We start from the raw sequence: 15,343 nt of genomic DNA, 5'->3' as shown, positions 1-15,343 counted from the left end.
TATGTAGACAACAGTATTGTGAGTAACTCTACAGTAATGTCCTTATGCAAAAATATTGATATTTTGCAAGTTGATAGCATGCAGGCTGATAATCTGTTCAAGATTGAATTGATATTTGAGACTGTCTGGTTGCTGCGAAACAGCATCTTTTCCCCCGGGTGGTCACATTTGGATATGTTCGTAGTCAAGGAACTGGAAACATTCTATAAGTATTCTTTACCTCATCTTAGTAGTCAAACTTGAAATCGTTTGAGAGGCACACTTCAGTTCAGTTAGCTCTTATTGTCAATCATTATCTTGAAGAAAGTTTGTTCAAGCTGCAAGTTCTATACTTCTATACTTCCCTGTTTGAGATATGTTTCATTGCTTGTGAAGTGTTATGTGGACAGAGACTTGAGTGTCAGATCATGAAATAGCTGTAAGGAATCCAAATTGTGCCTGAAATCTTCTGAGATAACTGATTGCCCAGTGATTGATCAAACAGCATTCACAATTGTCTGGAAGGTTGTTATATGCAGCTTGCTGAATCATCAAAATAACATATGTCAAGTCAACTTTTAATTGGGGGGGGGGGGATATTCTGATGAACAGCTTTAAGTTATTGAATTGTTTTTGTAGGGGTATGAGAACTATTGCTTATAAGTTTGTAATAACCATTGTCATTAGAGGAACATTGATTAGGTACCTTGCAAACTACTAACTACCGCATAAGTCCTGTTGTGCTAAAGGAATACACAGAGCTGGCAGATAGTAGACACCTAGAAAGGTTCAATTGCTTCAATTGCCACATACACAGTTATTACTGGTTGTACTGTGGTTGGTCTCTATGGAAGCTGCCTGTTGACAGGTGGTGATCTCCAACCTGTTTGTTCTCAGCTGGATATGGACTTCAAATCAGAGATTGATTCAGAGTTCATTTGTGTGGTACCATATAAAATACAACATGTTCTATTAAAAACACAATTGTTCATGAAGGTTGCAACCAGCAAAACTGCTATATAATTTCATGTAATTTCATAGTTGACAATTTTTAATCAGTATAAGTTTGGAGGAGAGTACATACCTTCAACACTGATCCGTGTACAAACTATTTTTGTACAACGACACTCATGGTGAATATTGCCAAGTAGAACTGAATGCGAGGAAAAGCAAATTATGGTTTGAATTTGCAAAATCAGACCTACAGTTAATCTCATAATATAAAAGAAAAATGGCAGAATAAACCACTCAGTGGGGAAAGGAACTTCATTTTCTCAGAGTCAAATCTGCAGGGAAGATGGAAGGAATATATAAAAAATATACTTGCATTCTATTTTTATATCGAACACAGAGGCATGCTGTTTAAAACAACAGCATTTTCAGATCTACCTTCATATAAATTCAGTAATTTTTGTGAGGAAAGATTACTAATGAGGTAAATACTAAGCTATTTGCTGAACATTCCATTTCAGTACAAGGAAATGATTTATGCACTGTTTTTTTTTTTTTTTGGGGGGGGGGGGGTTAATTAACAGAGGGCCTTTCTTGTTTTTTAAAATAAAGGAGATTTTCCTACTCCTGAAAGACAAGCTTGACCTAACGTTACACACATGTTTAACATAAACTAAAGGAAATTGAACTGTTCCATATCTTCTCATGAAACTGTTGTTAGCATAGAATGTGTCCCCCAACCCTACAAACTTGCTTGCTCCACACGGTCACTTTGTGAAAAAGTGAATTAACTTTTGCAGTGTTCATGTACAACTAGAGCTGCCAAAATTGGTTCACTTCAAAGTTGCATACATACAGCTGTAAATTTGTACATTTAAGTGGCTATAATAACATTTTAAACCCTTGATTTTGTTGTTGTTGTTGTCAAATCTGAATCTGTTACTACTTAAGCTAACATCAAGCATTACAGGAATGTCTCTCTACGGTGAGATATATGAACTACAGTCAGGTAACAGCTGGTAGTGATGTTTCAGCAATAATGCTGGTAGGTTGGTGATTTTCCTTGTGAGTTATGCCTACAAATAAACAGCAGGTGTGTTCAGAGAGGCCAATAAGTGATGTGTGAGATTATGCAGTACTAATCTTCATATTATTAAACTGTGGTAAACCATATGAGTTTTGCAAGTCAAGGGTGCCCCTTGATAAGCACAATCCTTCTCCTTGACTGCAAGGACTTTGAAAGTCATACAACATATACTGTCTACTGTACAGTAAAGTTACTATAGACCCATTGGGTTTGATGTACTGCTATGACAGTGGTTGTTACCATATAGCTTCATCTAGTTTTATGAAATAGAATTGAAAGAAAAGCTAAATTGATTCCTGGTTGAGTTCATGACACAGCTATCAAGTTGAATTTCAGTAGTACATATTACCCTTCAATCTCCTAACCAATTTCTTGACATTTTGTTTTGTTTTTTGACATTCAATGGGTTTTTTTTTCCATTTTTTTTCTTGCCATTTGTTGCACAGCTAGAACATGATTGTGTAGCCATTTCTCACCTTGAGCAATAAATTCACAGCGGTCACATGATTTCTTCTTTCCTGCAGATGAGACGTACGATAGAAGACGGATTTGATATTTATCTGGTAGAGAGAGATCTGAGGAAACTGTGAGTTCATTTCTTTCATAATCAGGAAAATTCAGCATTCATACATTGTCTCATTTTGCTCAAAGGCCTACAGAGTATAAAACCATATGGGAAGAAAGAAGTACGGTTTTTAGCTTACTAGCACAATGTTTCAAAGTTTTTGAATCTGTTTTTCATGGAGATGAGGAAAATCATAGGCTCAGACTAGCTGATTTTTAGCAGTTGCTTCGACTAACGAATGTAACAAATTAGGCTCGTTGCCAATCATGACCAATCAACTATGACCTTTTTAGTGCAAGGATTGGAGGTTAACTATTTCAGTACTTTAGTACATTACCACTAATGCAACCAACAACTGCTTACCTTGTCTATACACTTTGCAGTATCTGTGCTGGTAATGACTTGAGGCTTTGCCAAAAAAAAATCTTTTCATTTTGTTGTTGTAATACAGCAGTGTAGATATCCATTTACATAAAGAGAGTGGAAGGCAGACAATTCTATCCACACACATAGGTTTGCTTAGTGTGTGAATATATGTACCGATAGATATGAAATTGAAGATTCAGAAGGATTAGAATAATTGATTTACCTATATAAGAATGATAGGAAGTTCCCCCATGAAGTCCTTAAGGTTCTCATGACAATCAATTCTCAGGTGTACTTCAAAGCCAAATGCCAAATAACTTGAAAGGGAGAAATATTGTCATTTCATTTGATTTCCCTGCAGGTATACTGATTTGGCCATGGATGGGAATGAGGATGGTGAGGCAATAAAAACATGGGATTGCCATATATAGACTGGATGCTAACACATATATATGTAAATAAATATATGTAAATAAACATCTGTACAAGTGTGAAAATTTGACTTATTAGTAATTCCATGATGTAAATAGAACTTACAAGCTTATCAGGTAAGCTGATGTACTGTTTATGTAATTTCAGTAATGAGCTTGTTGTTGAAGTTGTTTAAAAATGTTATAATGATATGGCTGCCTTGTGGGTTCAGCATGCTGAATTCCACTGGCCAAGCACAAGGTTTTACAAATGGATTACGTGTACAAAAAATTCTTAATTTAGATCAACATTCATTCGTTTGAAAATGCTAGTCTTCAATTTATTACTCCTTGTGTGTTCAATATAGCATAGGACATTAAACTCCAAATTTTTGCAGGGTAACTAATATACATTCACTTGGTTAAAACTTGTAGGGTATCAGGGTGTAATCTTGGAAAGATCCAGAACGTTAGAAAGAAGTGGTTGTGGCCCTGGGGTGGCTGTAGTTGAATCCCATACAGGGGAGTCTGAAAATAGTGAAATAAAATGGTGCATTGTTAGGCATATTTTGACTGTCATGAGGTCTGCATGCAAGGTTGTACTAATATGTCTTTGTAACTATGGTGATTGTTATCTCTATCAGAATTTATTTCAAGAGAAGAGATGCAGAATGTTTCTCCATATGAGTTTAAAGGCTACCTTGATGATCTGATTGCCAAAGAACCTGAAAAGAAATCTCGATTCAGCAGTCAGGCATGGATCTATCCAGACAAAATATCTGACCCTTTGATTGATTCCTTCCAACAAAGGTAAGGCATCACCCTGACCCCTCTTATCCCTTCTTCACCTCTCCCCTTCACCTCCCCCTTTACCTCTCCCCATCACCTCTCCCCTTCACCCCTCCCCTTCATCTTTCCCCTTCACTTCTCCCCTTCACCTCTCCCCGTCACCCCTCCCCTCACCTCTCCCCTCCACCTCTCCCCCTTCACCTCCTCCTTCACCTCTCCCCTTCACCTCTCCCTTTCACCTCTCCCCTTCACCTCTCCCCTCACCTCTCCCCTCACCTCTCCCCTCCACCTCTACCCACCACTCCTTCCACCTCTACCCTCCATCACTACCCTTCACCTCTCCCCCTTCACCTCTCCTCTTCACCTCTCCCCCTCACCTCTCCCCTCCACCTCTCCCCTCCACCACTCCCTCCACCTCTACCCTCCATCTCTACCCTTCACCTCCCCCATCACCTCTCCTCATCTCCTTTTAATTTGGACTATCCTCACAAGAAAGCAAGACTACTTTACTGTTACAGAGAACTGTCTGTCTGACTTCCTATGACCATGTGTACTGTTTTGCCTGTTAATCTTTTAATGTATAACCTTGAAATCACTGCTGCGCTGCTGTTGCCAAGCACTTTGCTATCTCTGATACAGATAATATAAGATATTCTGCTGGTCCTTCCACTGTTCATGGAGACATTGAGTGTTGTGCAGGTTAAATGCTACTGTCTGGAAAACCATGTAGGATAGAGACATTTCACTACAGCCTCAAGGAGATCATTCCTGACAGTAATAGATTTTTGGTCTGTGGAAGGCCAAGATAGAAAGTAACATTGAACATGCTACAGTAGATACTCGGTAGTGTAACTAGGCATAATGTTGTGGGCAAGAAGTAATCGCTGGTTGAGAATAATATGTGCAGGCCTCATTCTAACACTGAATATGTTGAAGGCCAGTGCAAGAAATCTAATTATCCAATAGACATGACAGTTATCACCCAATTCTACATATCTGTATTCCATCACAAGGTAATACTTCTATTAAAGTTACCGACCTCTATGGTATAGCAAGTGAGTCTGAAGATCTCTAAGTCCACATTAATACATATATAGCCTGGTCTTACTATGTACACATCTCAACAGTTTTATTGAATCGACAAGTATGAGTATATACATAAATTACAAAGCTTGGAATAATTAAAGATTTCTGTTCACTGCATTGATGATCATGCATGACCACCTCAGAAGGAAACATGATGTTTTTTATGTTAGAAAGGCAGAAGGAATCTGTGTGATTGTGTAGGTATGTAACCGGGTAAGTGCGTGTTTGTGGTCGACAGCTTGACATGTTAACAATTAACTCAAGAAAAACATACATGGTGGTTGAACTTCATACTGACTACGCAGACCCACCTTAGTGAGTATAAGAACCCTGTCATATTTTTGTGGTCAAATTAGATTTGAGAAAGGAGATCAAATGTGAATATTGCTAAATCATAATTCTTAATTGTAAAGCTTGGATGAACTTCATACTTGGTGTGGTGGATAAGTCTTCTTATTAAGTACAAGACTTCTCATGTCCTTGTGAGGTCAGGGTTCATTTCTGATTAACAGTCAAAGTTTGAAACTGTAAACATGATAACTAATTAGTAAATTAGTGAACATCAGTGTTTATATCACTGACCGTATCTTGAGGTACTAGTTTATGACATCACAGTTGTAACTAGATTGTATCAGTTCTGCTCAAAGATCTTAATTTCCTTATTTGCTTTTTTTATTTTTTATTTTTTATATAGCGCGTTATACCAGTGATAGGTCTCAAAGGGCTTTACAGACGTTATAATACCCCTTGTCAATGATAACCTGTCCCAGAGATAATACCTCCAGTCGGCAGCAGTTATATACTGCGCCCAATAACAAGTTGTCTCACAAGTACCCATTTAACCCCTGGGTGGAGAGAGGCAAGTGAGATAAAGCATCTTGCCCAAGGACACAACATAATGAATTAGGCAGGAATCGAACCAGCAATCCTTGGATCACAAGTCCGACGCCTTAGCCACCACGCTCTCAGGAGCGGTAAGTCAGGAGTAGTAAGTTTTATCTTCATCTGATAACAATGAAGCCAGACTTTGGTTATCTTCTTTCTCTCTGTGTTTCTTACCAGAATCAGGCGGTTAACTCAGCTTCCAGACATGATGATAGACAGCCACAGTTTCATACAGGTTGTTCGCTATGCAGCTGATGGACATTACAACGCACACCATGACTCAGGAGATGACTTCCAGTATCCTTGTTGTCACATGGTAGAACACAAACGATGTAATATATGCAGGTGAGGTGTTACGGCCAATGGGCTATGTAGTAGTGTGATAGTTGACTTCACATTGCAAACCAGAAGGCATGCAGCCATCACAATGTCAATGGGTGTACATGGATCCATGTCAATGGGTGTACATGGATCCATTTCAATGGGTGTACATGGATCCATGTCAATGGGTGTACATGGATCCATGTCAATGGGTGTACATGGATCCAAGTCAATGGGTGTACATGGATCCATGTCAATGGGTGTACATGTATTCATGTCAATGGGTGTACATGGATCCATGTCAATGGGTGTACATGGATCCATGTCAATGGGTGTACATGGATCCATGTCAATGGGTGTACATGGATCCATGTCAATGGGTGTACATGGATCCATGTCAATGGGTGTACATGGATCAATGTCAATGGGTGTACATGGATCCATGTCAATGGGTGTACATGGATCCATATCAATGGGTGTACATGGATCCATGTCAATGGGTGTACATGGATCCATGTCAATGGGTGTACATGGATCCATGTCAATGGGTGTAGGTGGATCCATATCAATGGGTGTACATGGATCCATGTCAATGGGTGTACATGGATCCATGTCAATGGGTGTACATGGATCCATGTCAATGGGTGTACATGGATTCCTAAGGTTATGTTTACTCCCAGTCATATTTGGGAGAACCGAGTATTAAAAGTATTTCTTTTATCTATATGTTTTATATGTAGTGGAATTGGGTGAGAAGCAGTTTTGTAGTCTGAGTCCTGTCATTATTCTAAGCTTTTGTCCAAGATTTTGTTAAATCCAAGTCTGAAATTATGAATATACACATCTTGTCTGTAAATGGGCTATACAGGGTATAAATGTTTCAACCTGTCTTGCATAATATAAAATTGGGTGTAATGTGGAACAGATGAGCAATATTAATACTAGGTACTTTTCAAAACAACCTTTCAGGCTGATATGATAATTTGTAATTGTGGTATGGTACTTATAGAACAGGGATTCAAAGGGGGGGGGGGGGGGGGGACATGGGTGTCAGGGCAGACAAACTCTGGGACAATCTTTTGCAACTGATCTCCAACCAGAAACAAGTTCATGTTTCATAATTTTGGACAATTTTAATGAGGCTGTAAACTTTACTATTTGTAACTGGTTGAAAATGCATTTGTCAGCATTGACTAATGCTTTATTATAAAATGATTAATTTTTCTTTTCTTTTCAAGGTAAAGCAATGTATGGCCTTTAATAAAGATTTCTGGGTGAAAGTGTAAAACACAAATTAATTAATGTGAAATTAATTAAAGGTCTGTAGGACAATTTGCAAATTTCTGTAAATTGGCTGTGAAGACTGGCTCATTGAAGGCTTGAGAACCCAAAGTCATAAAGGCCCGGTCACACTACAGCGATATTTTATCGGAATACGGTCCGATTTTTCCGATTTTAGGCCGAAGAGTGAGGTTTGTGGTAGTGAATGTAATGAATGCAGTGGAATATTCGAATACCTACTCCAAATCTGAGGGGTTCTGGAACGGACTACATTCTGAAGTGACGTCACATCAAAAAAAGTTAAAAATCGGAAGAGAAATCGGATAGCTATCCGATAAAAGGAAACGGAGTCAATATCAAAAGTTAGGAGAGGGCTATTCCACATCGGAATGGCTCAACAGATAGCAAATCAGGTCCTTTATCACTATGGCTAGAAGACCCGAACAAAAAACTGGCTGTTTCGATCCCTCCGGGAAAATCGGGTAGTATTCCGATAAAAAATCGGTATAGTGTGACCGGGCCTTAATAGGTCCTTTGCTCTGTCTTAGCTTCCACATCCTTGTAACTATTGTGTACCTTGTTAATCATTATCGCACATTTTACTGCATGGTTTTAGGGCCAGACATTTTGATCTTGTAAATTTAAATTGAAAGAAAGACTAACAAAAGTGTACCCATGAATAAGATGTCACTAATAATGAGACATGATTCCCTGTATGTTTGATATATTATCCTACTGATACATTCAGTTGCTAGTAATAAGACATGAGTCCCTGTATGTTTAATACATTATCCTACTGATACATTCAGTTGCTAGTAATAAGACATGAGTCCCTGTATGTTTAATACATTATCCTACTGATACATTCAGTTGCTAGTAATATTCAGTTATTGTTTCTTTTACAGGTATGCAACCATCATGGTGTACCTGAATGATGTTGAGGAAGGTGGTGAGACTGCTTTCCCTGTGGCCAATAATGAGACATATGATGAGGAGGTAATGGTTCTAGTTGGTTTCTCAAGTCTCTAGGTACAACTATATAATAGATTAATTATAAACAATCGCTATCAGTCTAGGTTGCAATCCTATAACATGTTTATGTGATATGAGCCTTTGTACAACATAGTTTGATCAACCAGAGTAATACAAAGATTACCTACTCTAGCTCAGAGATGATTTGGGCAGCTCCTCAGAAGTAATACATAAAAATTCATACCAAAACATTCATACCACCATTTTCCACAAACCATCCAGCTTGTTGTTCTGTGTTTATAGGTTGAGTGGGGCCCAATATTTTGGGCACACATTTTTTGGTTGTTCAACGTTTGGGGGCAAATATAGTTACTTGGTTTGTGTCTCATAGTGTTTTCGGATTGAAAAATGAAGGAGGTCACTAGGGTCAGTGAGGGTGTACAGTGTTAAAAGATTACCAGGGCATACTAGACACGGTAGAATGGTTTAGGTTGTGGGGAGACAGGTAAGTAGGTCAATCGTAAATATATAAACCAGTAAGTTTTATAATAACTCCAAGACATTTAACCAATTGTATGCAAACTTGGAATAGAGTTGTTGATTACTTGCTGGTACATGTGGGCATAATAATTATGATATTGGGTGATGACAAACAACAATTAAATATTCCACTAAGCAAGGAACCATAGTGACCGTTGGGCTCTTGTTGTTCTTTAGACAATAAGAAAGGCCTGGCTGTCTGATGGACAACCAGAATAATTCCTTAAAGTTTGCATTGACTGGTCAGTGTCTTGAGCTGTACAGGGGCAGCATTGAAGCTGTGCATTTTAGCTGCAGGTTGTGTTAGGTTGGTACTTTCTGTCATTCTAACCACATCATGTATGTCATGCTCCAATTATTTAGCTACAGTCTCAACTTAGAGATATACACAGTTACTATCACTTGACTACTCATCGGCAATTAACTTACTCTTCAATTCAGTGCACAAATATTTGTGTCCCACAATTTATGCTGATGAAATCCTTATCAATTTTTGTTATAAGATTGATAAATAATGTGATAATTTCAATAGTTGCAATTTTGGTGAATTAACTAAACATGTTTTTGGGCGCCTTATCTCTCCTTTATTGGTCCAAGATGGCAGCATCATATTGTGGTAGTTTACTTCAATGCAAACTGCAGCTATAATTTCAACTTGCAAGTAAAATCCAAAACAATAGTCATAAGACCATCAGTGTCATTACTATGGGGCAACTGGGAGTCTGACTTGGTAATGGTATATCTTGTTTTTGTTTCTTGTGGATATTTGTTCCTTGAATATATTCGCTGAAATGATTTTTTTGACTTTCAGCGAGAAAACAGATTTAGATCAGGATGTTAATGTAGCAAAGATTTTTTGTCCCATACAAATCAGGTGTTCCGAGACAGTGGTAAAAGAAACCTGAATCATTACTGCCAAGCTGCCAACCTGAAGTTACTTCCAAGGAAAGGGACCGCCGTCCTCTGGTACAACCACTTTGTAAACGAGACCACCGGCTGGATGGGTGCCGTTGATAAGTTGACCTGGCACGGTGGATGTCCTGTTGTAAGAGGGAACAAATGGATAATGAACAGGTGGATCGCCGCTACTCCAGAGAGAGATCAAGATATCAAAATTAACAAGGTGGAGGTGTAAACCATGTCGATCGTGGTGTTTGATTGTTACGATGATTGGTGGTGGTAATGAGGTAAGAGGGGTATGTCCATTTTCAATGCAACATGTCCATGGATCCAGTATTTAATATGACAGTACTCTTAAAAAATCCTTGTGTAGTAAGTCGTTAATTCGTTTAATCGTCTTGATATATATGCATATAACCATTCCTTGCCTTAAAAGAGTGTTTAGTTATAAAATAGTTATAAATATATTTAAAGAAGAAAGGAAATATGGAAGAAAAATGACAGTAAAAGAGAAAGAGAATATCTTTCTTTCATTTAGATTTAGTTGAATATTGTAAGAAATCAAACTTGTTTGGTTTCAAAGTAAGTGATCACATGTATTTTGGTGGATTTACTCATAGAAGGAATTGATAAGGGGAGGGAGGGGGGAGCATAATAAATATAAAAATAGAAGAAATGAACAAACACATTGGGTTGCTTTGAATAAAGTGACTCTAGAGCAGGGGTGGGCAACCTATGGCCCGCAGGCTACATGCGGCCCGCCAGTGATTTTTTGCGGCCCGTGAGATGTCTCAAGAAGAGAAAAAAATATCGATCTATTTTACATCATCACAAAAAACGAGCTAGCTGCTTAGAATTTATCGGCACTAATGATGCTGTCAGGTAGGCCTATTATCTCCATTAATTATCAACTGTACTGTATTGACATTATGTTTTTTTGTGAATACACACACCTATTGCCTCAAAGTCCTCGGAATCAAAGGTTTGAAATCAACAGCAGGTCGTCGGTCAGGTGCGGCCCAGTTAATTCTTCACTCCTTATATCTGGCCCATTCATTCAAAAGGTTGCCCACTCCTGCTCTAGAGGTAACTGTTGTGATGGCATTCACCTATACATAAAAATCCATTAAATAGCAACACTAGCTAAAATGTTACTCATGCCTACCACTGATATCAGTAAAAAGTGCTCTGCATATTAGTGAAATTTCATTAGTTTTTGAAAATCGTATAAAAGCAACATTTTATATAGCGTAAATCTAAACAATGTTCTCACATGATGAATATACTTGTAATGAACATAACATACATTCCTTGATAATGATTGAAACAATCAGATTAACTTTATGGCATATTAAGAGTTTGACATTGTAGTGGGGTGTTGTTTGTCAAAAATTGTGAAAACAACTATCAGTGTATAATACTTCCTATGGCAAGCAACAAGTGCAATATGAAGAGATCTATTTTAATAAACTGCCATTTCCCATACATTCACAAATTATCTCAGAAAGACACATATTTTAGAGAAAATCTTATAGTAATGTTACTTATTTACAAGTTTGAGATGTAGCCATGTCACTGTTTGCTGTACTACGGACAAAACACATATTTTAGTTGGAGATATGAAATAATTTGAAGTAATTATGTGCCTCGTCAAAGCAAATGATATCTGTTTTTTAACGATGAGATTAGAGATTTTATTGCAGAATGCCATGTTCCTATGTATAGAAACTGTAGGGTATACACTGCAGTGTCCAGGTGAGGGTTAAAAGAAGGAGCCACACACGAAAGGAGTTGTAGCTGGATATGATGTAATATCAGGTTAGTGTTCTTCCATTGATCCAGAACAGCCAAAATGTACAAGTAAATAGATTGTATAACATGACAAGAAAAGTAATCCCACCCCCTTTAGCCGTATTGAATAAACTTATCATATGGAACGTTCTATCTTCAAACCCATGGGAGTATAACTTGTATAAATACCAGTAAGTAAGATAGTAACAAAGTGCCAATAATTATATACTTAAATGTAAACAGATCACAGGACTTACACAGACCTATGCCACATACAAACAGTCCTGTGGTATTATGAATTGTAGACAAACGCCCTCATTTACTGTTTCAAGAAGAAGCCATGTATTCCATTGGAGGATAGCATGTAGGGCCTATGCTTACAAGTCCTTCGGTAGGCCCCTATACTGTGTAAATATACGTTGCTAAGGTATGTTGGCAATGGCGGCGACTTACTGAATGATGGTGAAATTTGCCAAGGTGAGGTCGATGAAAATTACAGATTAAGCTATAAACATGTCTGTGGGAACTTAACAGTCATCTGCCGGTGAGTTTAACATGCATTATTTGTAGGTTAATGTGTGGTCAGCTGACAAGAACGTGACAATCAGATTCGAGTATGAATGAACGATCTTTAACGGTTTCAGTTAAAGTTTTTTTTTTTTCATGTGATTTATCAGTTTTATGATAAGTCTTTTCTCTTGATATCTCTGTTGCCTCCACTTCTCTAATCGATATGTAAGCCCCTGGGCCTATAACAATAACACTTCCCTTTATTTTAAATTTGTATTGAAGGATTGTTCTACACAATCCATATTCTGTGACCAGTCTTCTTCATCCCCTCATGTCTCATTCAACTGTCTGACAAGATGCTGTTGCGACTTTTGGTTTATCTGTACCTGGTGTGATAGAGAACCATCAAATTTATCCTTGCAATCATGTTATCATCTACAGTTGGTTTTTATAAACAATCAATGAAACAAGTATGAAATTGTGGGAGGAATTAAATTTGTATTGTACTGATCTCGTCAAATACCAGGTTGAAGATACATGACAGATCCACCCATTATATTGGTCTCGCCTAGTTTAGGGACCTGATTTTTTCATAACATGTTGATTAATGTTCTCAATAGAGAGACCAATGGCAACGTTCACGGATGGCGATAGGTTTAAACCAAAATTCAAGTGTTTCTCAGATTGAATAACTGTTGATAATATTCTTGACATGGTGAGCTGTAACATGCTGAAGTTAATGGGCATGGAGAACTTCAGATTGAAGATTTCTGGAACAGTCCGTTACTCTTGGCAGGTAACAACCCGTTTTTCCTTGTACGTACTGTACAGAAGACCATCCACCATTTTCAGTTTTTTCCACTGGTAAAAGGACTCTAAATTGTTTGGTTCTTCCATGGACATTAGGTCTGATGTTCTTCTTCAGAGAGTCCATCACATCTCTAATAGATTGGTCCTCTGGGTTCATCGTCACCTGCCAAGGTGCCTCTTAGGTCCATCACATCTCTAATAGATTGGTCCTCTGGGTTCATCGTCACCTGCCAAGGTGCCTCTTAAGTCCTTCACATCTCTAATAGATTGGTCCTCTGGGTTCATTGTCACCTGCCAACGTGCCTAAGGTGGAGAATAGCCTTGCTCTGCTTAAGGTGTTCAAGGACAAGGAATCATGCAGTACCTCTCTCGATTTGCAGGTCTTTTACCTGTGGGGATGGTCTGGCTGTAACAAAATTAAATCAGTAGCACCTAGCTTTTTAGAGAAAAAATACAACAGTCCATCTCGGTAGTGTTGAAGTATGCCTCCGACGGCCTGATCCATCATTTCGGAATCCACCATGACTGAAAGTGGTAAATTGGGATCTTGATGCGTAAGTAGAGTAGCTTGCACAAAGGGTGGTTTTTATAACTGTAAAAGCTACCAAGGCTTCCTCTGTCCAAATAAAGGGTGCTGCTATTCTTTTATTAACTTCAAGTGAATCCATGAGAGATGGAAGAAGTTCAGCACATTGGGGTATAAATTGGCGCAAAAACTTCATTAAACCAAGAACATTGGTTGAGGGAAATAAATAATTGCTTTGACCTTCACCAATAATGGGTGGATTTCTTCAGAATAAACTGTGTGTCCAAGATATGCAAGTGTAGGAACTCCAAAGTGACTTTTACTTGGGTTAATGACAACTCCGTCAGTTAAACAGTTGTCTCAGGTGGTCCATATGATTGCTGCTTGATTTGCTTGCAATGAGCATATCATCGATGTAGACATAACAAAATTCTAGTCCACCCGTTACCTCATCCATGAAGCGCTGGAATGTTTGCGCCACGTTTCTGAGACCGAATGGCATACCCTTGAATTCCAACAGACCAAAAGGTGTTGTTATTACCATTTTGCAAACGTTCGACACCTCAACCGGGATTTGGTGATATGCGTGCAATAGGTATATCTTGGAAAAAATGTGGGCGCCATTAAGTGAAGCAGAAGAGTCTTGTAGATGCTGTATGGGATAACGAGCGGGAATGGTCACGTTATTCAATCCACCATAATCCCCACATGGTCTCCAGTCACCATTTTTCTTTGGAGCCATGTGAAGGGGGGAAGCCCATTGACAGGGGAATGTTCCTCTTAGATAAAAGCAGCAATTCACTTTGTTTTATGTATTCCTGGATGCCAAGATAGAAATAACTTAATGGAGTCTAACTTTTTCAAATCAGATGAAACAGATAAGGAAAGTCCAATCCCTTGGCTAATAAAATTAACTGCAAGATTAAAGGGGGGGGGGGCGAAGTAATATTCCTTCTTTGTGTCATCCAATAGGCACCATTTACTTCACTCCTCTCTTATCTGTCTCTACTCTACATATGCACTCAAATCAACCTAGCTAAATTGGTAACATTTTAGCACTGTGCCAAAAAAGATTGGCAAAGATGGTTTTGCCTTAGTTCATCCATCACCTTGTGATTTATAGTTGGTGTAGGACTTCTAATTCCCGCAAAGCCGCAAGCTGACCGAAGTCAGTCTCTTACATTCATATTTAACGTCCATGATTATGAATTGTCAATTGTCAACAACTCTGTAACTGGATGACATACATTAATCTTGGAGTGACTCGAATAAGGGACCTTACGATTGGAAGGCACCGGCGTTAACCACTGAGCTAACACTCCATGTCATAAGTGTTCTTCTCACAGTTCTGCCTCTGTCTTCCAGAGTTGTTCCTTTGCAGTCTTGTATGTTTTTGGAATTTGAGTCCTCAATGAAATACTTTTGAACTGAATATGATCACCCTAGGGTAGGGTCCCAAACACAAGATGAAGGAGTAGAAAAATATTCTCTCATGGGCATCATTTTGTTTGGTGCCTTCTTGATCATTGCATATGGCAGCCATCTTACCTAAAATAGTCTGAATTGTCCTGTTG

General features: G+C 38.4%; 1 protein-coding gene across 1 annotated transcript in view; it reads left to right on the top strand.

The window, feature by feature from the left end:
• LOC139976901 (transmembrane prolyl 4-hydroxylase-like) overlaps positions 1-14,386 on the top strand; it is a 28,254-nt gene extending 13,868 nt beyond the window's left edge. The window contains exons 4-9 of the mRNA XM_071985790.1: positions 2,542-2,603; positions 3,310-3,344; positions 4,003-4,168; positions 6,296-6,463; positions 8,626-8,716; positions 10,107-14,386. Of these exons, the coding sequence (XP_071841891.1) occupies positions 2,542-2,603; positions 3,310-3,344; positions 4,003-4,168; positions 6,296-6,463; positions 8,626-8,716; positions 10,107-10,367 (783 nt within the window). The 3' untranslated portion in view covers positions 10,368-14,386. The remainder of the gene's footprint in view (positions 1-2,541; positions 2,604-3,309; positions 3,345-4,002; positions 4,169-6,295; positions 6,464-8,625; positions 8,717-10,106) is intronic.
• Positions 14,387-15,343: the final 957 nt, after the last annotated feature.

Source organism: Apostichopus japonicus, chromosome 2, assembly GCF_037975245.1.
Source record: "Apostichopus japonicus isolate 1M-3 chromosome 2, ASM3797524v1, whole genome shotgun sequence".
NCBI lineage: Eukaryota > Metazoa > Echinodermata > Holothuroidea > Aspidochirotida > Stichopodidae > Apostichopus > Apostichopus japonicus.
Note: the sequence above shows the minus strand (reverse complement) of the source record. Positions and strands in the feature narration are given on the sequence as shown.